Raw genomic sequence first — 22012 nt, 5'->3', positions numbered from 1 at the left:
AAGAGAGGTTCTATCTCTGTGAAGTGCCAAAGGTACGATGCCTTCTCACCAGATTGTTGGAATCACTCTCATTTTAACTCTGATGCTTGGGAGTGTCAGGAGGAGTTGATATATAGGGGTTATGCTCTTTCTTTACTCCCTTGACGTCTTTACACTGGGAGAGCCGGGAACACTAGGAAGGCTGGAATATCCCCCTCCCCATGTATTCACACTTATAATGTGGCCTCTCCTGACATACCCAGGACTATAAAGGGTTTCATTGCAGAGGAAAATCCAACAGTTTACTTGCTGGAAATCCTGACTGCACAGGTGAAAGCTGTTTACAATCTCAATAGGCTCTGGATCTCATAGAGCCCCCTCAACTCCTTGCCTCTTTGATGTTCTCCTGTGCAAGGTTCTGGGTCTTCCCTGGTGGCTCAGAGGGTGAAGCATCTGCCTGCAAATGTGGGAGACCTGTGTTCGATCGCTGGGTCAGGAAGATCCCCTGGAGAAGGAAATGGCAACCCACTCCAGTATTCTTGCCTGGAAAATCCCATGGATGGAGGAGCCTGATAGGCTACAGTCCACGGAGTAGAGTCAGAGTCGGACACGACTGAGTGACTTCACTTTGTGCAAAAGGTGTCTGATGCTGGTTATTCTGCCCTAAGCTCTTGACCCCATGGTACGTAGTTCCCCTTCTTCAGAGACCCTGCCCCCACCCGCTCTGGCTTCTCTCCCCTCCCCCAAACCAAACGTGTGTCCCTACGCTCAGTTCCTATTCCCCATCCTTGGGCACTCTCACTGGTTTTTAGAAGTTATGCTGGCTTCCCGTGACTTTTTCACCCTTCACCCACCCTGTATTCTTAGGCCTGCCTGGGTCTTGGAACTGCCTCCAGTCATCAAAGGCACTGAGATAAATGACAACACTTGTAGAAGCAGAGAGGCAGAAGCCAGGGCCCAGCAACTGAGCAATGAGTAGAGTCAGAAAAAGCCTAAGCCTCACTGGAACATCTGTAATGAACTGGATTTATTGTTAGAGTTGGAGGCGGCTCCGTTACAGCAGCTGGGAACTAGAGCAGGGACGAGTGGGGAGGAGCAGAGCACAGCAGCACGGGAGAGTGGGAGCTGGAAGAACACAGGCGGGCTCGATCTGGTTTCCACACAGTCATTTGGCAGAGAAGCCGAGTCCTAACAAGAGCGTCTGGATTTCTCAGTCCCGCAGCAGTCTGGCAGAGCTCTTATTGGCTTGCTTGGGGTGAGGTCCTCTCCTGGGGTGGTATTTTCGGCCTGTTTTCATCTCCCTCAGTCAGAGTTCAGCCTTGGCTCAGCTTCCTCTCCCTTTTGCCTTCCTCCCTCTCCTTATCCCCAAGTCCTCTGGCATGGCCTCCGCCTCCCAGATCCTCTGTCCCAGAGTGTGGAGCTAGAAAGGCAGCCAGCGTCCCCATTTCAGCTGCAGGATGGCAGAATGGAATGTTGGGGGAGTCACACATTGCCGGGGTGTCAAGTGTTTGGATGTCAGGCAGTGGCTTTTAACCCATTACACACCAGGCCACAGCAGGTGACCACATGCAGATAAGCCAAGCAGGGATGAGAAGGGATCAGGAGAGTTGGAATGGGCGGGTGAAAATCTCCGAAGGTCAGGGAGCTTGGAAAGATTCCGCGAGTGAGGCCGGGCTCTCCTCGCTCCTTTGTGCTGCCCAGCAGGCCTGGTCTGGGCATGGCTCTGGGATGTGAATGGTATGAAGCAGGGGCTAGGAGGATAAGCTCCTTTCTTCTCCTCACCAATCTGTTGGTCAAAAAAGAGCTTCAAGTTTTGGACTGAGACATTCAGACACGGAGGGAAGCAGTGGGACAGTGTAGCAGTGGCGTACCCCCAGATCCCTGCCAGAACCCAGACTCTGACGGGGAAGGGAATGGGAGATGGACCAAAGGGCGCAGCTCTGAACACCTCACTGACAGTATCCTACCCCCAGGTCACATAAATTACTACTGGAAGTCCTTCTGTGGGATGCTAAATTAAATAGATTAAGAGGTCCCTGGGGCTGGGGATGTGACCTTCCTCCATGAGGGAAGAGGCTGCTCTCTGAGGCCCATCCTCACTCTCCACTCCATCACCAGCATTGGGCAGTGCTAAGAGAGGGTGTCACTCCAGGGTCCTCAGGCATCAGATGACCTCGTGTCCTAATTTTGCATTCTCTCCCTATCCTAATCCTGGTTACCTTTGGTTTGGAGACTCGTTTCAGATGTGGATGAGGGGGAAGGATGACTCCTCCCGTTAGCCCAGCCTAAGTTCCCACGAGACATCCTGTCCACCCCACCCCGTCCCCCAACTCCCATGTCCCTCGACCCCAAAGGACTCAGCAGTAGCCATCTTCTAGGGGAGCTGGGGGAGCGGATCCTCGGGGAAGGGACAGTGGCTCTTTCAGAACTCAATCTTGCAGGCAGGGAAGGACTCGTCCTGCATGACCACGGTGCTGCTGCTGGCCAGGACTAGAACGTTCAGCTGCTGCTGCTGCTCATGGGTCTGCTGGTACCACTCACGTGTCACCTCCGTGTCATGAGTAGGGATCAGAGTCACCTGGGTAGGAGACAAGACAGCCTGAGGTGAGAATGCGGAGGGAAGGGAAGTCGGGGGATGGGCACCTGATGGTTCAGGAAGGACCAGAGCCAAGGCTTTGAACAGAGACTGTGTTCACTGTTGCTCTGAGCAAACTCTGACCAGACCGCCTCCCTGGTGTTCCTTGCCACTCACCTGAAGATTCTCCCCCCACTGGGCCTTGCCCTCCAGCAGGGCATCCAGCACAGCCCTGCTCGGCTCGCCATTGGCAGGGTCGTTCCCACTGACCACATAGTAGGATGCACGCACTCGTCGGAAGAAGTCAAGGTCAGCAGTCTTGCCGCTGCAGTGATTCGGGATGTAGGCGAGATCCACGTAGACAGGGGCACCAGAGCTGCCCTTGGAACCCAAGGCTGCTGTAGAGACAACACAGGACTCATTGTAGAGGAAGAGGAGAACTCTTTTGGCAACTGTCTTCCTTCCTCCCACTGGAGCCCCTGACCAGCCCACACCCAGACCCAAACCAGTCTCCCACTCTCCATGTTATACTTACTTGGGCCTGCCTTGAGTCCATTGACTAAGCCTTTGGACATGGGGCTGTGTCCATCTTTTTCCTCTGCTGGGGTGACCTGGCTTGGAGTGCTGCGTGGTCGGGGTGGGACCCGGGAGGCTCGATCTGCAGTCCCTTTACCAGGGGTGGGTGAGCGTTTTCCCCGAAGATCCAGACGACGGGCAGGAGACGCTGGCTTGGCCCTACCCGGGGCCCTGCGGCCAACTCTCCCCTGTGCCTTCTCCTTCTCCCGTAGCCTCTCTACCCTTCCAGACTCTGAGCTGAGCCCCTCGGGGTCAGCCATGCACACGTCAGGACGGGGAGGGGCTGGCCGAGGGTCTGGCTGAGGGAGCGGGGGTGGGTCATAGCCGGGCCTGGGATGGTGAGTCCCACTGACCCCACCAGCTTTGTCCACAGGCAGGAAGTCCCCATCTTCATCTGAGTCAAGGGCTGCCTCAGCTGTGATGGATGGACACTCCTCAGTTTCTGGCGGAACATCAGAATCTGACTGTGAGGAGCCTGAGTCGCTGGCTGATGTTGGGGGTGTCTCATCTGCCACGGGGCACGGGCCCCCTGTGGCCCCTGGGGCTCCTGCCCGGCGCCGCCCCCCTCTCCCTACCAGCCGAGCCTCTTCAGTTGAGGGGTCGCTGTCATCCGTGGACCGAGGCAGAGGAGGGTTCAGGAAGGAGGGGGAGAGCTCCCCGCGGTGGGGCCGGGGTTCAGCGGCACAGCCCTGGGGCCCAGCCTCCGTCTCGGGGGAGCTGCTTCTAGGCTGGTCTCCAGGGGCTGCTCCAGGGCATGGCGGCTGCTCAGAGGAGAGCAGCGTGTCAGGCCGGGGGCTCCTCTCGGCTCCCTCAGGCCAGGCCCCACGCTCCCAGGCAGGGCAGGCCTCAGCGTCGGCTGGGGCAGGGCCTGGGGGCTTGGGGCTGGTTTCAGTTGGACCATTGGTGGCACCAGCTCCAGAGGAGCCCTGGGAGGGGCTTGGCTTCTTGGCGGCCACCCCTGAGCACTCCAGGCGACAGGGCAGGGTGCCGTCATCCATGTCCCCGGGCAGGCTTGGAGCCGGAGCTGGGGCCAAGTCTAGGGACGCTGGAGGTGCTGGGCTCAGAGGAGCGAGGTCCCAGAGGCCATGGGCAGCGGCTTCCATTCCTGGGACCAGCTCTATGGACCCTGGTTCTGCAGCTCCCAGACCAGGAGGGAAGCGCTCAGCCACGCTTGACATCACAGGTGTGGTGGCCTCCGAGGAGGAGCCTTCAGACAGCACGGGAGAGGCGGGCCTCGGCAGACTGGAGAGGAGAGGGGTGCCGGGAGATCCGGGTGATGGCAGCTGGGGCAGCGACGAGTCCAGGCTGGGGGCCTTGGTCACTTCGAGGTACTCATCATGCCGGGCTCTGGCGGGGGGTCCTGGAGCCAGAGCCAAAGCCCGGTCCCCAGAGAAGGCAAGCGACCCACAGGGTGCTGAGCGGGGTTCCGCTGGAGAGGGTAGCTGTGGAGGCGCCGGCTGCAGTGAGGAGAAACCAAAGGCTGATGCAGGGAAGTCCAGGCTGGGTCGGGCAGGACCCAGGTGTGAGTCCGAGGAAGGGCTGGTACGTGTCTCGCTTTCAGGCCACAAGGCGGAGGGGCCAGCGGGCGTGGGGTACGGGGGACTTGGGGACTGGGCCTCTTTTTCGGGTTGCTCCCGAGCCCCCTTCTCCAGCTCCGAGTCACTGGGGCTGTCATCCCAGGGACCACGGCCTGGCTCCTTGGGGGAGGGGGTTCTCCGATCTGGACTGCAGCTCAAGATGTGACCGTTCAGCGGCGGGCTTGGGCCTTGGCTCTGGGGGATAGGAGCACGGGGGGGTACCGCAGGTGGGATGAGGCTGGGGTCCATGCCTAGCCCCGGCTCAGGCTCCTGCCTGGGGGGCACAGTGGGTCCTGCCAGAGCTGCATAGCTAAAGGCCGGAGTGTCGAATTGGAGGCGATGGGGTGAGACAGGAGATGAAAGCTCCTTCTCTGCAGGTGTGTCTCGGCCAGCAGCTTCCTCCTTGGTTGAGATGTGGGGGGGCCAGTCCCCAGCAGCTCCAAGTGGAGGCTTTCTAGTGGGGCAGGCGGGGCCCAGCCCCGTGAGCATCATCTGCTCGTAGATGTCTGCGTACTGGAAGCTCCGCTCGTCTGGATAGGGAGTGGGCTCTCTCTGCTCTGGCTCGGTCTGCTCAGGCTCCTCAGAGGCATGGCTCTCGCCGGCCTTGGGGACCTGTGAGCTCCGGGGGCTGTGGTCAGGAACCCCCACTTCTCCTTCCCTTTCTTCTTCGGCCTTGCGGTAGTCCTTCCCTAGCGGGGAGTATGGCCCGCCTTCCAGCTCAGCTGCCCCCTCCTGCACTGCAGCCACCACACCCTCATCCTCAGCTGTGCCCCAGGAGAAGGGTGCAGGAGTGTGTGGCTCTGGGGCAGGCGTCGGGGGAGCGGGAGCTGGGGAGAGGGGTGCAGGGGGCAGGGGTCTGTCCTTGGGCACCCATGGTGGGATGTCAGCCAGCCAGGAGCGGGTGGTGGGCTCGTCCCTCATGGGTGGCAGGAGCTTAGGATCTGGGATGGGGCTCTCTTGCCCTGGGGCCGGCAGAACCCTCTGTCTAGCCATCTCCGGCGGGGAGGCCGGAGGAGAGATGATCTCAAAGGGGGAGCGGGTCAGCTTGTCCTCTTCCTCTGGTGGCAGCCCAACTGGTGACTCCGCAAGCCAGCGCTCCACCTCCAGCCCCTTCTGTGGTGCGGGCTCCTGAAAGCCCTTGAAGTCCGAGGCCCAGGGACTCTGGGGTGTGTGCTCCAAGGGGGGCACTTCCTGCTCATCATCCGGGCCCTCATCGAGGAAGGTGCTCTCCCGCTCTTCTGTGTACCGTGGCCGGGCCCCCGGGCCCCCCAGCTCATGAGGGAACCAGACCTTCCGCTCACAGCTCAGCTCCTGCCAGTACGTGTCCTGCTCCAGGACCACATCCTCTCTGCCCCTCCAGTACATGTCCTCCTGCTCAGGAGATGTGTCCTCCCACGTCCGGGCAGGCTCCTTCTGTTCTCCAGCCGGCTCTCTGCTGCTTGGAGATGTTTCTCGCCACTCCTGGACCACATCCTGCTCCTTCTGGTACTTCTCCCAGGCCTTGTCCTCCTGCACTGGGCTCTCTTCCAGCCCCAGAGCTTTGCTCTTCTCCAGCACAGCTTCTTCTTTCTGTTCCACAGCCTTGACTTTTTCTGGAGATTTTTCCTCTAGGATCTTTTCCTTTGGTGCCATGGTTTTATCCTCCTGCACAGGGCTCTCCTGCTCCTGAGTTTTGTCTTTCTCTTCCAGAAATTTATCTTTTTGTTCAGTGGCCTTAATGGTTTGTTCAAGTGCTTCAGCCTTCTGTTCGAGGGCCCAGTATTTTTGTGCTAAGGCCTGGTCCTTCTGTTCTGGGGCCTGGTCCTTCTGGGCCTTGTCCTTCTCTTCTGGGGCCTTGTCCTGTTCAGAGGCTTCATCTTTCTGTTCTAAGGCCTTGCCCTTCAGTTCAGGGACCGTGTCTTTTGGAACAGTGTCTTTATGTTCCAAGTCTCTGATTTTTTGTGCTAAGATTTTATCTTTCCCTTCTGGGACCTTGTCCTCCTGTTCTAGGGCCTTGTCTTTTGCTTCTAAGCCTCTGTCTTTAGGTTCTAAGTCTTCGTCTTTTCCTTCCGAGGCCTGGTCCTTCTGTTCCAGGGCTGTGTCCCTGTGTTCTAAGCCTCTGTCTTTAGGTTCTAAGTCTTCGTCTTTTCCTTCCGAGGCCTGGTCCTTCTGTTCCAGGGCTGTGTCCCTGTGTTCTAAGCCTCTGTCTTTAGGTTCTAAGTCTTTGTCTTTTCCTTCCGGGGCCTGGTCCTTCTGTTCCGGGGCTGTGTCCCTGTGTTCTAAGCCTCTGTCTTGAGGTTCTAAGTCTTCGTCTTTTCCTTCCGGGGCCTGGTCCTTCTGTTCCGGGGCTGTGTCCCTGTGTTCTAAGCCTCTGTCTTTAGGTTCTAAGTCTTCGTCTTTTCCTTCCGGGGCCTGGTCCTTCTGATCCGGGGCTGTGTCCCTGTGTTCTAAGCTTCTGTCTTTAGGTTCTAAGTCTTCGTCTTTTCTTTCTGGGGCCTGGTCCTTCTGATCCGGGGCTGTTTCCCTGTGTTCTGAGTCTCTGCCTTTTTGTTCCACAGCCTGATCCTGCGGCTCCCCAGCCTTGTCCTTCTCTTCCAGAACCTCATCTTTCCGACAGATGGCTGTGTCCCTCTGCTCCATGACAGTGTCCCTCTGTTCCAGGGTTTTGCCCTGCTGCTGAAGGACTTCATCCGTGGGCTCGGGTCCCTTCTCCTTCTGCTCTGGGGGTCTGTCCTTCAACTTTGGAACTTTGCCTTCCCACTCCATGACAATATCTTCCACGGCAGGGCTTGGTAAGGACTCAGGGCTCTTGGTGAGGGAGCTATCAGGTGTAAGAATGTGTTCACCCAGGCTTGTGATCACTCCGGGTGAGTGCCTCCCCTCTCCTAGCAGTGCAGTGGGAGAGAAGGAACTGGCGGGTAATTTTCCATCAGGGCTCTCATCTGTGATGTCTGCCCGTGCGGAGTATCCACTGGTCCCATCTGTGGGAGGCGATGCTGTGGCTGCCCGAGCTTCTGGAATAGACACAGGGGCTAGGTGGAGAGCGGTGTCCTCAGCCTGTATCAGAGGCCCTTTTTCTTCCTTACCAAGGCTTAGTTCCCCAAACTGGAGGGTGCCAAGGCTTTCTGGAGACAGCTGCTTGGAAGAGATGTCCAGCGAGGTCTCCTTGCTGGGACTCTCCTCTGAGAGAGACAGTGACCGGATGTCTTCTGGAGATCCCTGCGGCCACAGGTCTGTGTGGAGGCGCTGCTCCATCAGGCCACAGGGAGACCTCGGGGTGGCGTCTTGCTTTTTGGCAGCATCTGGGGAGACCACGCTGAGGACAGAGAGGGACTCTGCCTCTTCAGGGGAGAGGCGTCGGTCAGGAATCTGGAGCACCTCCTCTTTCTGAGGTTCCCCAAGTTCTTGGAGTGAGGTTCTCAAGTCTCCGGGTAGGGCTTCTGTTTCCGGAACCGGGCCTGCGGGCTCTTCCGCCTCCACAGTCTCGAGGACAATGGCTTTGTCCTGTTCTGGCAGCAGCTGGATGGTACGGCTGGCCTGTCCCCCAGCTATGCTGATGGATACCTCCTGGGCCTGGGGGCTCCTGGGAGGAGACGCCTTCCCTTCCTCCTCCAGTGCACCCTTGTCAGGCCCTGGCTTGGCGGTCTCCTCTGCAGCAACTTCCTTGCCCACACCTGGGATACTCTTAGTATCTCCCCAGGAGTCTGCTTCCTGAAAGTCTTGGGGCTCAGACTTTTCCTCCACTGGGGACTGATGAAAGGGTGTGTGGGTGGCACTGGGTGGGCCAGACGGTGGCGGAGAGGCCATCTTCACTGTGCTGTCATCTGGGCTGAGGCAGCGCTCCTCTGCCTCTCCAAGGGCTGGTTCCCCTGGGTGGAGGGCATGCCCAGGGGCGGCAAACATCTGGGGTCCATACTGACCATGCAGTTTCTCCGACATCTGTACGTTGGCGGTCTCCTCCTCCTCTTCCCCCTCCAGGGCCCTCTCTCCAGACAAGCCTCTCCCTACCATCTCTCCTCTCTTCTCTGACTCCCCGGTCACAGAGAAGTCCTCATAGGGTGGTGACTTGAAGCCTTTGTCTTCTTCCAACGAGGAGGTGGGTGAGATGGTGCCGGCCGATGGCACGTAGTCCAGGCCCTGAGTGGCTTCAGTGCGGGATGAGGGGATGCTTGTGACCGTGTCAAGCAGCAGGGAGCTCTTGCCCGTCTCCTCTGTCTGTGGGGCCGTGAGTGAAGCTACGGACTGGTCCTCGGCCACGGACGTGGCAAAAGAAGAGAGCTTGTCACACTCAGTGATCGAGGTGGCCGAAGACACGTGCTCCTCTTCCGCCAGAGGGGCGGCCACCATGTTGGGGGGGTAGGTGAGTTCTGTCTCTGGTGGTCCGTAGGCCTTGCTGGCGGTGGCGGGAACAGCGCTGTCAGCAGGCTGGCTGGCCTCAAACGGGCCGGGACCTTCAGGCCCAGGGAGGTCATAGGTTCCTGTCGGAAACCTAGGTGGGGCCGCGCGCTCCTCGGGCTCGTCGTGGATCTCTTCATCTGAGATGGTCTGCTCGGTCTCAGAGTAGCCAGGGATCGTCTCGTCCTGGATGTAAGACACGTGCTCAGTGGCTCCTGCTGGGGTGGCCAGGCTGCTTAGGAATGACGAGGTCTCCTTCTCTGGGGCCTTGCCTTGGAGTCCCAGTTCCCGGCCGCCGAGAGCCTCCTTCCCCCCTGGCGTCACCTTCAAGGCTTCTTGCAAGTGCTTTTGGTAAAAACCCTCTGCCTTTGTCTCCTCTTCTTCCTCCTCATCGGAAGGGGGCAGCTCCTCCATTTCCTCTAACTCGGCCTTCTCTATCACATCTTCCTTTACCTCAGGTTCACTTTCCTCTCGGGCTTCTGTTCTGTCAGGGAGCCCCTCGGCTTCCTTTGGCTTCTTTTCCTCCCAAGTGTCTTTCTCTTCCTCTGTTTCCGCCCCAGAGTCTGGGCCTCTGTCCTTGATGCCTCGTTCCTCAGGGACGTCTGGGACAACCTCTTTCTCCTTCACCACAGGTACTTCTGCTTCCAGCCCGGGGACAGAGGGTGGTGCCACCTGGGCCGCTGTGCTTGGGAGTCCCTCCTCGGCAGTGTCCAGGGGGAGCGGTTTCTCATCCCTTTGTTCAGTCAGCAACTCCCTCTCCTCACGTTTCAACTCCTCAAAGTCCTGTGTAAGGTCTTCTGGTGAAGATAAGGCCAGCTCCCTTGCTGGGAGGGGTGCGGCCCCCTTCTGGGCCGGGGGTGTCCGGGGCTCAGAGGACAGCTCCTTCTCCCCACGGGTAGCCCGGCTCTTGTCCATCTTGACTCTGCCGGGGGCCTTGGCTTTGTAGAGGGTCTTCCGCACCTCAGGGGTAAAGGGCTTCAGGTCTGGCTTGGAAATCTTTTTGACCTCAGGTTTGGTGTCTTTCTTCTTCTCCTCCTTCTTGGCATCCTTCTTTTCCTCCTTCCTTCCTTCATCCTTCTTGAGCTCCTTCCTCTCCTTCTTGATCTCCTTTTTCTCTTTGTCTTTTTTCTCTTCCAGCTTTGATATCTTTTCTTTCAGGTGCTTCTTCCCCACTTTGTCTTTGATCAGCTTTCGCTTCTCTGCCTTCAGTGCCTCGCTTGACTCTGTCTTCACCCTCTCGGGCTTGGCGGGCTTCTCTGGGGGCTTCTCAGACGACTCTTTTGCCTTCTTTTCGGTCTTGGCTAACTCTTTGGCCAGTTCTGAGCGAGCTTCCTTGGCTCCCTCTTCGGCCACCTCCTCCCGTTTGGCCAGCTTGCCCACGGGTGTCTTGGTTGTGGCCTTGAGGCTCTCTTTGCTGTCAGCTCGCTGTTTGATTTTGCTGGGTTTGAGGCTGGCAGGCACAGCCCCAGTGGCCAGGTCCTTCTGTGTGGCCACGGGGTAGCGCAGGAAGTCCAGGTGTCGAAGCTTTTCCAGGCCCTCCAAGATCTTGTTCTGGGGGGCATTCCCTGGGAAAAGGACGCGCACGATCTTCTCAGTGGGGTTGGCTGGCAACCAGACCACCAGAGCGGTGATAGAGGTCAGGTAGGGCACCGAGATCTCAGCCTCCTTCCCATTAGCCAGCACGATTCCCGTCTTGGCTTTACTGTTCCCCGCCCACTTTTGCATGAGGAACTGCATCTCCTTGCTGTCCTTGACAGGGTTGAGGACGTACATGTCCAGGCGGCCCACACCCATCTTGTGGAAGAGGGTGAGAGGCTCTATGGTGTTGCTGACCACGCGGTACAGGGGCTCGGCCTGGATGCCCAGGCGGTTTAAGTGCTGCAGAGTGAGGCAGGCCTCCTCAATGCTGCGCTTGGCCTTCCGCGAGGCATCAGGCAGCCGCAGCTTATCGGGCACGTTGAAGAAGACAACCCCTAGCTCAGGGGAGATGAGGTTCTTCACCCAGTCGCTGTAGCTGCTGGAGCCCTGGGACTGCTCCTCTTCCAGTTCTGCCACTTTGCGCTGCAGAAGCCCGTTGATGCCTGGCAGGTTGTCGGCCCCGATGTGGGTGAGCAGCACCGAGTCGATGCGGTCCAGATGCCGCACTAGCTTCCAGAAGCAGGACTTGCGATCAGAGCCACCATCCACCAGGATGTTGAAACCATTAACGGCAAAGAGGGCCGAGTCCCCGCGGCCGCCGGGGAAGATGTAGCAGCAAGGCTTGGAGAGCTTGAGGAAGCCCCCTGAGGTGGGGGGCTCCAGCAGGTCGAAGGGGGATGGCACATCCACGGTCTCAGAGACGTACTCGGAGAATTCAGCCACGCCGTCCATGGTGGGCAGCGTGGGCTCAGGGTTTAGCCGGAGGTGCAAGGTCTCTTGGGAACTGGATAGTCCCAGGTGGCTCCAGTCGCCCTCCCCTAAGCAGGACACGGTGAGGAAAGCCTGGATCCCAGGGTCTCTGTTGCTGAGCAGTTGGGCAATCTGGATGAATGGGAGACAAAAAGCCTGATCAGGTCACTGGGGTTGTCTCAGCCCAACTCAGATTCAACCTGCTAGTCTCCATCTCTCTCTGAGGTGATCTACCATTCTGCCAGCATCCCCGGGGGGTCAAGGGCCATAGGATTTGCCCTTCCTTGGATCCCTCCCCACAGCTCTAGTCACACCCCGTGTTCTGTTCCTCCTGGACACTGGGACATAGGACTCACCTCTGGGTTCTGAAGGACCTGGGCAAAGTTTTGATAGGAGTAGGTGCCACTCTGTAGGATGAGGTCTCCCCCAGGCTCTAAACTCTGCCCACTCAAGATCAGCAGTTTGTGAGCTGATGGGCTGCTGAGGAGGTGGTGAACCTGCAGCAGAAGGAGAGGATTGGTCACAATGGAGGAAGCCCAGGAAAGGGCACTGAAGGTTCCAGGTCCCCCTCAGTACAGCAAGGACATGCTCCCCACTGGGAGCCCCACAGCACCTCCAGGTGGGGCTGGGATTGTGAGGCAGCTTAGATGGCAGAGAGAGCTTGGTTCAAAGCCAAGCCTGGGAATTCTTGGCACTGGCTGGGGTGGGTTATGGCGCTTTCAGCAGGCCCTCGAGGCCAGTGCGGCTCAGGCCCTGGCCTTACCTCAGAGCTGATGCTGTCGGCACTGGGGTTTACGAGGATGACAGTCTCTAGGATCTCACTCTGGTGGCAGAGGGTCCTCTGGCCTGAGGGAGAGATGCAGGAATTTGTATTGAGGGAAGTGGGTAGAGACTAAAGTGGAGAGGCATTGTGTAGGGCAGGAGAGGAAAAACTGCACTATCAGAAAACGGGGCTGGGAGAAAGAGTAGCCTGGCTCTCCTTGATCCTGCCACTTTGGAACCTGCTGAGTAAGGTCTGGGGACTAGCTCCGGCTGCAGCCCTTCCCTTCCAGGGTTTCCTCCTCCCGCACTGGCTGTCTGCTCCCTCCCCTCATCTAACACCCCCTCTGCCTGGAACTCCCGCCTCAGGCTGCCCTGCTGACAAGAACCTTTTGTCCCTCTCTGTCGCTCTGGAGCACTAAGCTCCTGGTGCTGCCTGGGGATGGGGGGCTCAGCTGGAGGAGGGGCTTCTGCGACGTTGATCCTCACTCAGCTCCCTGCTCACTAGCTTGCCTCTGCCCAGGGCTTTCTTGCCAGAGTGTCTGGAAATAAGGAGACTGCAGTGGGTACGGACTCATCCTCCTTTCAAACTCCCATCCCAGGCCCAACGTCCCATTCCAAAGGACTCAGAGCAGTCTGAGCTATCTAAACCCTAGGGAGTTACAAGGCAGAGGAGAAATAGGACCTCTTAATCTGTTTTCTGGTTCCTCGGGAGGCCAAGCCTGCGCTCACAAACACAGTCATCCTGTTCCCAGCACTAAAGGTTTCACTCCCTGTCTCCACCTTAGCTCCACGTTCCCAGGCTCCTGGTTCACTCCCCACAACCCGACCTCTCCGAGAAAACAACAGTTTCTCCTCTCACTCCTGCGCCTCTCCTATGGGCCTTCTGTCATAGGGAAGGGAGTCTGGGATGCACAAACAAGAAACAGTTAAGATAGGAGAGGTTCAGAGTGTTCCCTAGGCTCTGGGGGTGGGGTGAGGGACAGAATACACCCTCAAATCCCCTCTCTACGTCCCTTCTCCAGACTCACATGAAACACCAAGCAATGCAGCAAAGAAAGTGCCAGGTTAGAAAGGAGATCCCGAAGAAGGGTGCCGCCAGCCCAGGCTCCTCCCGCCCTCACCGACTGAATAGGTGGTTGGTGTGGAAGTGGGCTGTCTGGAGGATACTGGTGGGAGGACTCATAACCTGTCCCCCAGACCCTCTTCTGTGACCCAGCACTCTCTCCTCTTTCTGGGGCTCAGACAAGAGGACCCCGGGGCCAGGGCCTTTGTTAAACGGAAGAGCGATGGTGCCAGCATTGGGCAGATCTGGCAGCTGCAGGGAAATGAACTACCGATGGTGTCCGAAGACCAAGGCCCACGCAGGGTGGGCGGGGCCCATGCGGAGTTCAAGCGTTCTCTGCTATTAACTTGGGAATTGAGGGACGCTTGGAGGTCAGTTCAGAGGGTGAGAACCACCTCGGAGTCACGAAGGGGCAGGGCTTGGGCAGGTGAGGGATGAGGGACTTCAAGGATTCAGGGAGCAGCCAGCCCAAGGCGGGCTCTAAGTAGTTCAGATTTAGAAGGGCAGTTCCACCACCTCCCTCACCCCTGGCACAAACGCCCAAGGTCAACACACTTGAGCTAGGGGGTCAGAAAAGGAAAAATCTGTGACACAGTCCAACTTGCTTTCTCTCCACTACCTCTGTTCCCCCACAGTCTGCCATTGCCCCCTACCCCGGCCCCCTAGACTGGTTTGTAACCACCAATTCCGGTCTTGGAGTAAGACCCTATGGCTCACCCCTGGGCGCTCTGGCTGTGACTGGCCACTACTACATGGTTTGTATCCTGCGCCCCTCCTTTTCGGGGCCCGGGAGGAAGCCCTCTGCCTCTCTTCGGCTCCCCTGCATTCCCACTGAAGGCCACGGACTTGTTTTCCGGCTTTCTTTGGAGAGGACTTCTCTGAGGCAGGGGCACATCCCCAGGCCAGGGATGGGGTTAGTGGGGGGGCGGGGGTGGCTGCGGGTGCGGAGCCGGGAGGGCAGGTGTCTCCGCAGTGAGGCGGGCGGGAGGGGGCCAGGCAGCTGCAGTGTGCCGCAGTGTGTGAGCGTGCGCGCTGAGCCCGGCGCCGGCTCCGCCCCCGCCCCCACCCCAGCATGACAAGTCATTTTCTTGGCTGCCTCTGCATGGGGGGTGGGGAGGGAAAGGGGGGACGCCGAGAGGGAGAAGAAACGGACTCCTCTGTTCGGAGCCCCCATCTTGGGAAGAGAAGCGGGGGTGGGGGTGGGGCCGTGACTGGGAGCCGGCGGGGTTGACAGCACTGGGAATGCGGGGCAGCTGCTGGGGAGCGAGCGCTCCCCATCTCCGAGGCGGCCTCTCCATCCCCGGAGGCAGCCAGAAAGAGGGGGCTTCGAGTCCAAGTTTCAAGCTCGACGGTTGCCGGTTGCCGGGAATGGGTGTGGGGAGCACACCGCACACCGGCTGGTCTGTGAAGAGGCGCGTGCCACGTCTTAACGACCCTTTCCTCCCTTCTTTTCCAAAGTGTCCCCCACCTTCCCTTACTTGGCAAAAACTCGCGGTCCCATTCACCCCCCTGCATCGGAGCAGCTGAGCAATCCAGCAGCTGACACACAGAGAGACTCTCCCATTCGGTGCATTCCCACAACATCCGCCTTTCCCTCTAATTCTTCTGTCCCTACCAAAGACACAGCCCGTCTCTAACTCCGTCAGAGCCCCAGGCCGCTGGGCAGAGCCGGTGACACCACCCTCTGCGGCTGCCCCTGGGGCTGCTCCCAGCTCAGCCCAGCCCGCGCGGTGGCCTGTCACTGTGCGGCCCCACTGGCCTCCGCCTGGTTCTGGGTCCAGGCTGGCCCCACAGTCAGTTCATCTTCTCGGCTCCCCACCCTGCCAACCCCCGCCAGGCTAGTTCCAGACACAGCATATTAGGTTATCAACTCCCTTTCCCGTTACCCGCATCCCACCTCCCCATCACAGCATCCCCCATGCCAAGTCCTTTGGCCTGCTTGGGTTCTTACCCGGGGATGTGGTGGGGAGACCCTCATGGAGGCTGCTGCTCCGGCCTCAGCCGGCAGCTTCAGAGAAGAGTCTGCGGCACTGGGGTGGGAGTGGGGTGGGGTGGGGGTGGGGGCGCTTGATGGTGAGGGCGGCGCCAGGGCGGGGAAGGGGGGCTGGTCCATGACGAGGCTCTAGAGATTTAACTGTTTCTTTGCCTTCACAGTGTCAGCGCTCTAGTGCTTCTGCTTGGCTGGGGGCTGAGGAGTTGTCTAGCAGCTCAAAGAGTCAGGGGGTCTCCAGTGGCCTACGGGGGGAGGGGGGTCCTGCTCCCCCAACCCTGCTTAGTTAAGATACATTCTTTTAGTGTCAGCTAAAGACCCACACTCTGTGCTACACATTGCCGGGGATATAGGAGGTTGGGCCCTCCCTTTTCTCTCAGGAACCATCTGCTGCCTCTCCCCTCAGACTGGGGGAATGACCTTCAATCCCTGGAGGAGCAGGAGACAAAGAGGCTGGGGGCCTAAAAGCTTAGGGTAGGAGTGAAGGGACTATTTGAGAAGGCTAGGGATGACAGAAAGAAGGCAGTTGCGCTGAGCTCGGTTGTCTTCTGAGCCACAGCTGTAGATGTGGAGGGAGGGAATGTGGCAGAAAGAAGTCATTTTAGGTTGGGGGGTAGTTTGAAATTCTGGAGTGGACACACAGTCCCTACTCCATCTCTAGCCCGTCTCGGGTGGGGCACAGGGGCCCTAAGACTGCCTACAATTCTGTGCCAATGCAGCACAGCACTGCAACCACACAGGCACTGATACTTGGAATTCTTGCTCTCTGGGTATGAAGAGGCATTTTCTGAAGTTTCAGGGCACATTCTACCTTTCAGTGAAATAGTTAAAGGGATGAAGGAAGATCAGCAGGGCCCCAGGCCTGTAAGAGTTTCTTTCTATAGACCAATTATTAAATGTCACATAAAGTATTCTTTGGACTAAAAAGATCTTAAAATGACTTTGTAGAGTGTTGGGTCCCTGTTCTTGTCTCTGTACTTTGCTGTCTCTCTGCTGTCTTCATTTTATAGGGTCTTAATCCTTTTAATATTGGTCCTGTTTCCCTTAGCCTCTTCTGTCTCAGATTTGGTGACACGTACTCTAGGACTCAAAGAGAGGACCCAGGGAGCTCTAGCACTGAGTTCCAACCGGTGATGCTCAAGTTCCTACAGGGTCCTTCCCTGCCCTCTTCCCTCCCATCAACCCTCCCCAGTCCTGGGTAATTCCTACTGCTTCCTCCCAGTGACATCCACTCACTTTTCCCCAGCACCGGCTCCACCCTTGCCCCTGGCTGCCAAGAGCTGCTTTTGAAGGTCAGAGAAGCCAAAATAGTCTCTGCTCTCAGTATCCCCATCCCCCTGTAAACTGCCTTCAGAGGAGAGGAGGAGCTGAGTCACCAGTGGGGGGTGGGGGTGGGGGTGGGACTAAAGATGGGGAGGAATCTTTGCTCAGATCCGGGGATGCAAAGCAGTAACATGGCAACAGCCCCATTTGGATAGAGGAGGCCATCTGCAGAGACGTACAACACAAACCAGGCTGAGTTCCGAGCATCACAAAGGGGAGACACTCCCTTTCTGCAACTTCATAGTTCTTATTTTCTCCCACCTCGGACCTTCTCTCTCCTCCCTGCTTTCTAGAGCTCTCTGGAGTGTGCTAAGAGGGAAACTTGAATAGATATGTGCTTTGAGAACAAAATAACATTTCCCAGACCATTGCAGAGCCCACCCTTATTCTCAGCTATCACCCCCAAGGGCCACACCCTGGGCAAGGTTCCAACTCACAAGGGAGTTTTCCTTCATCCCTCACCCTCTGAACAGCCTACCTACCACAACCACACCTCCATCGGCTGTGTTCCTTGGCTCTGCTGCAATGAAATGGTGAGATGCCAAGGAAGAGAGGCCTGAGCTCAGACACAAAGTGAGATCAGAAATCCTGGATCTGAGATCTGACTCTGCCATTTTACTAATCATGTTTTTAAACAAGCCACTTAAGGTTTCTGAAAGATTACTTCCTTAATTACAAAATGAGTATAATATTAGTACCACCCTCCAATAGCGCCACAAGGAGTAAATCACATAAAAGATGAATAAGTGCTTCACTCCTAGAACCTTAAACCCATAATGCACCAGTGCCACTGGAAGTCCGTCTCCCTCTTGTGGAAGATTTATGAGAGGTCACCGAGGTGATCAGGAGCTCCTAAACCAGAATATCTCAACTCTAGAGTAACTTAGCTCCCAGGTAAAGCTATGACGCAAAGTGCCTGTCAGAAGGGACTTCACGTACTCTTCATGTCCCTCCTTTCCCATTTCTGACAGCAGTGCAAACCCCAGTTCTAGGGGCCAATGAGCTACTGTATCAATTCAGAAGTCTTCATGTTTGCAGAAGTAACAGAACTAACACTTCCTGAGCACATCAGTGGGGATAGCATCAGACAGAAGGCTTCCAAACTGGTCCTTCAGCCTGTGTCTTTTTTAGGCCCAGAATATCAATCATGAATTATAAATTACAAAACCCTCTTCCTTCCTATATGTGCTCAATAGTAGAAGCAGTATCACAGTGTTATTTAAGCTCAGTTTCCCACTGTTCTAATTGTTTTGGGATTTGTTTTAAAATGCTTGGAAACTCCAGAGGTTTTTTTTTTGCAGGAATTAGAAAGGAAGCCTCCAAGTCACCATTGGAGACCAAAGTGGTGCAAAATTCACCTTGGAAAGCCTTTACCACATTTGACCACTAGAAGGAGCTGGGCCACTGACTCACCATCAAAGGGTCCCCTTCCTTTCTGTGTGTGTGTGTGTGTGTGTGTGTGTGTGAGAGAGAGAGAGAGAGAGAGAGACTCTCCATCAAAGGGTCCCCTTCCTTTCTGTGTGTGTGTGTGTCTGTGTGTGTGTGTGTGTGAGACTCTCCATCAAAGGGTCCCCTTCCTTTCTGTGTGTGTGTGTGTGTGAGACTCTCCATCAAAGGGTCCCCTTCCTTTCTGTGTGTGTGTGTGTGTGTGTGTAAAGGGTAGTGGCAGGAATGATTGTTCTCTCCCTATCATTACAAGATACATTTTTGTCCCCCCTTTTCAGCATTTTGACCTAGGGCTTGAGGAGACGTGAGAGAGATGGTGGCCCAGCCTGTGGGGTGGGCAGAGAAGATAAAATAGTAAGCTCCTAGCATATGCCATGGAGCTCATCCCAGCAGCCTGGTTCCCTTGGCCTCCCCACTAATGGAAGCTGAAAGGAGGGGCAGTGTCTGCAGCTGCTCTGGGCTGACTGGTGTTTGTGGGGACAGCTGAAAGAGGAGCCAGCAGGGGTGGGGCTGTGGCTGTCTTGAGCCATGTGGGTTTTTCCAGGAAATTATCCACTATTCTCCAGGGACATAGACAGGCCACCGTGAAAAATGTCCAAACCTAAAAAAATTCAGAAGTAAGCCCTGATATTGGGTATAATTGTCCTAAACTCCTTGAGGATACCATGCTAAAACTCTTTGATTGAAAAGATCCAGTAGGTGTTTGTATATCAGTCTGAGAGGTCCCTGAGAGTAACTATGCATCTCCCTGTAAGTATTTTCCCAAGCATCCCCAAATCTTCATCTGAAGAATGGCTAAGTTTTTTGGTTCAAGTTCTGTTCTTTCTTACATCATTCCAGAAAGAATCCTTCTCTTACATCCATGTCCAAAAAGACAAGGTTCGAGAATTCAGCGTGAATTAATAACATCAGCAGATACTTCCCAAACTTCAATTGAGTCATTAATTTCATCTGCTGTCATCCCTTTTTCCAGACTTGCACCAAAGCTCCTAGGATGAATAAAGTGGTAAAACTGTCGATTTTCACATCGTTAGAGCTAATGGAGGAAGCCATGATGTAAGTATACTAAACAGAAGGAAGTCTCAAAACAGTGACTGGTTAGCTTCATAGGAAGCCAATCACATCAAGAAGATGCCAGCCTCACATTTTTAAAATGCTGCACATAGTTCTAAGATAATATAGCATTAGTCACATTAAACTTGTCTTCTCTCTCCAGGAGCAGCTCTAGAGGAATAGGTGATCAGGGCAATGACCAACGATGTGGCAGTTAGCAGGAGGAGCAGAAAAAGAAGGGGAAGTGACTGTCCGATATAATGGATAACTGAGAATCATCTGCCTAAGATACAAATTCAGTCATTTGATGGTAAGGACTGTTGAATTGGGTGGATTTATATTCCATAGAGACACTGGTGTATCAATTGGTTTGCCGACATTTACCAATAACATGACCAGATGCCTAAGCATTTTTATAATGGGATGTAGAGCTTTCTGTAAGTCTTCCCATAGATACCGTCATGGAATAATAGCTTCTAAAATGTTACTTTTCTCAAATTCCTGACCGTTTCTCCCACACAGCAGAATGCAAAACTGCATCTTGCAAACTTTGATCTCAGAGCCAAATCTCAAAGTATGGCTAGCTCTTTCTTGCAGCAGTGAACCCAGGAAACCCTGCTTCCTGGTACATTTAATGGTGCTCATCAGCCTTTGGGTCAAGGTTTCTGCTATGTTCTGAACATCTGCTGACTGAGCCAAAGGAGGAACCAGAAACTCTAGAGGCTAGAGGATAGGCTGTGCAGCCTGAGGGAAAGTGCTAAGCAAGGATCTGGAAAGGTGAGTGGGGGAACTCAAGGGTCTCTGTAAAGGGAAGCAAGGAGCTCAGGGTATACAGAAAGGGGAACACAAAAAAGAGAGTGAACTTTTTACATAGGAGATGATTCATCACTCAAGAGGTACCTCATTCCCTTAGTGCATGTTGGCTGTCCATAAACCACCCCCTTCTCAGGTAGAAATTACATTCTCCAGGCTTCCTCCACAATCATACCATTTGTCTGTGAAGTGACCTGGGTATGTGGAGATTGCTACGGAGCTCTACAACATTCCCCTCAGGAGCCCCTCCCTTCTCCCCAACCCAAACTTCCCACAAGGTCAGTTCTGCCAGAGAGACTGGACCTCTGCTCTTCTGTGACCATCCCTCACCCACAGCACCGAGACAAATGACACTAGTCCTAACCTTTGACCTCTGAGGAGAAGTGAGCTAGATGCCGGGTAATGAAGAGTCTCAATTGTTGGTTCAAGTCAATGGATGATAAATCAATGTTCCAGGAGAGAATGCCTGTGAGAGAAAAAGAAACAAAGAGGGACCTAGATAAGGTCAGAGGGACTGGACTTCGGGGAGCATTTCCAAGCTCACAGAAGGGGTGAGGGTTGAGAGGGAGGGGATAAGGATGGTTGCCATGATCAGCCTCACTAATGTATTTAAGAAAGGTGGCCAGTCCTATGTCTAGCTCCCATCCTGTACTTGGACTTTGCTTGAGCTACAGGAAGGAGGGCAGAGTTTAGGCTAAATTTGGTCATTGGTGAATTTGTATGTAGGAATTTTCTTGCAGAGTTGCCCAGTTGTGATAGAAGTGACACCCAAGGGCCCATTTCCAGATACTGCTGCTGCTGCTACTGCTAAGTCGCTTCAGTCGTGTCCGACTCTGTGTGACCCCATAGACGGCAGCCCACCAGGCTCCCCTGTCCCTGGGATTCTCCAGGCAAGAATACTGGAGTGGGTTGCCATTTCCTTCTCCAATGCATGAAGGTGAAAAGTGAAAGTGAAGTCGCTCAGTCCTGTCTGACTCTGAGCGACCCCATGGACTGCAGCCTACTGGGGCTCCTCCGTCCATGGGATTTTCCAGGCAAGAGTACTGGAGTGGGGTGCCATCGCCTTCTCCGTTTCCAGATACTAGGGGCTGCCTTCCCAATACGGCTAAGTAGGATCCTAGACTTTCCTTCTGTGGCCCCCCTCCTTGCCTCCACTCCTCCGTGGCTTGCTTCCACCCGCAGGTGGCTCCGCAGCACTGCGCCACAGGCAGTGGAGGGCTGAAGAGCTTGTGGCCACGAAGGTCACTCTTTCAGACTGGCGGCTAGCACTGGGATATTTGAGATCTGTCTACAGCATTCAGAAAGCACACTGTGCTTGGTTCAAGAACCCTAAAGAAGAAACTAAGGTAGGGACATGGACTCTTCAGGGGATGGTGAGGACTTTCAGGACCTCTGGCCCAAGACACTGCGGGAGAGAGGGGTATAACCAGAGGGCATCCTCACCCAGGCAGTGCCAGCTCCCCCACCCCTACCCCGACCCCTGCCTGAGGGAGATTGCGGAACGCCATGGGGTGTGAGGCAAGGATGGGGTTGTGAGATGTTGGCAGTTTGGGAGGACACGAACGCGTGACACAGAAGATGCAGGTGACAGGGGCTGATGATTCAGATTAACAGGGCGCGCAGATCTCAGGAAATGCACACTAGGGATAGAGGATGCAGATGGCAGAGAAGCACGGGATGGAGGATGTCCCTAGCGCAGCCAGGACAGCAGCTCACCTTGTTCAAGGTGGGCCCGAACGGCCCTCAGCTGACTCTCTGTAGCGATATCACCGATCACGATGAGCAAAGAGTGCTTCCGCAGGTCCCAGCGTGCCGCCGCCACCACGGCTCCGGCCTCGCGCAGCGGCTCCGCGGGGTTCTGAGCCGGCGGAGAGCCGGGGCTGCGGAGCCCTAGCCCGGGACTTGTCTCCATGGCAACGCCACGAGGCCGCCCGGGCCCAGCCTCGGTCTCCATGGAAACTCCGTTGGCGCGCTAGGCCGGCCGTGTCCGCTGCGGGTAGAGTGCGCGCGGTTCTTAAAGGCCGGCAGCAGAAGTCGCTCATTGGCTGCTGCCTGTCAGGGGGCGGAGCACTGGCGCCGCAGGGGCGGGGCCG

At 56.1% G+C, this 22012-nt stretch overlaps 1 protein-coding gene across 3 annotated transcripts; it reads right to left on the bottom strand.

Annotated features, from left to right (window-relative positions):
- Positions 1–989: 989 nt before the first annotated feature.
- On the bottom strand, positions 990–21903 carry MAP1A (microtubule associated protein 1A). 3 transcript variants are annotated; one of them, XM_061395031.1, is made up of 7 exons: positions 21636–21903; positions 20284–20385; positions 12233–12315; positions 11826–11966; positions 3090–11601; positions 2732–2952; positions 990–2557 (listed from the first exon to the last, which is right to left on the bottom strand). In XM_061395031.1, exons 1-7 carry the CDS (start codon positions 21871–21873, stop codon positions 2402–2404), a joined length of 9453 nt encoding a protein of 3150 aa, XP_061251015.1. In that variant the 5' UTR covers positions 21874–21903; the 3' UTR covers positions 990–2401. The 3 variants fall into 3 exon arrangements, with proteins under 3 accessions (XP_061251015.1, XP_061251017.1, XP_061251016.1); XM_061395033.1 differs by lacking the exons at positions 20284–20385; positions 21636–21903 and adding an exon at positions 15246–15334; XM_061395032.1 differs by lacking the exons at positions 12233–12315; positions 20284–20385; positions 21636–21903 and adding an exon at positions 15246–15342.
- Between the last annotated feature and the right edge of the window lie 109 nt (positions 21904–22012).

This window comes from Bos javanicus, chromosome 21, assembly GCF_032452875.1.
Source record: "Bos javanicus breed banteng chromosome 21, ARS-OSU_banteng_1.0, whole genome shotgun sequence".
In the NCBI taxonomy this organism is placed as follows: Eukaryota; Metazoa; Chordata; class Mammalia; order Artiodactyla; family Bovidae; genus Bos; species Bos javanicus.
This window is presented reverse-complemented; position numbering and strand designations above follow the sequence as displayed.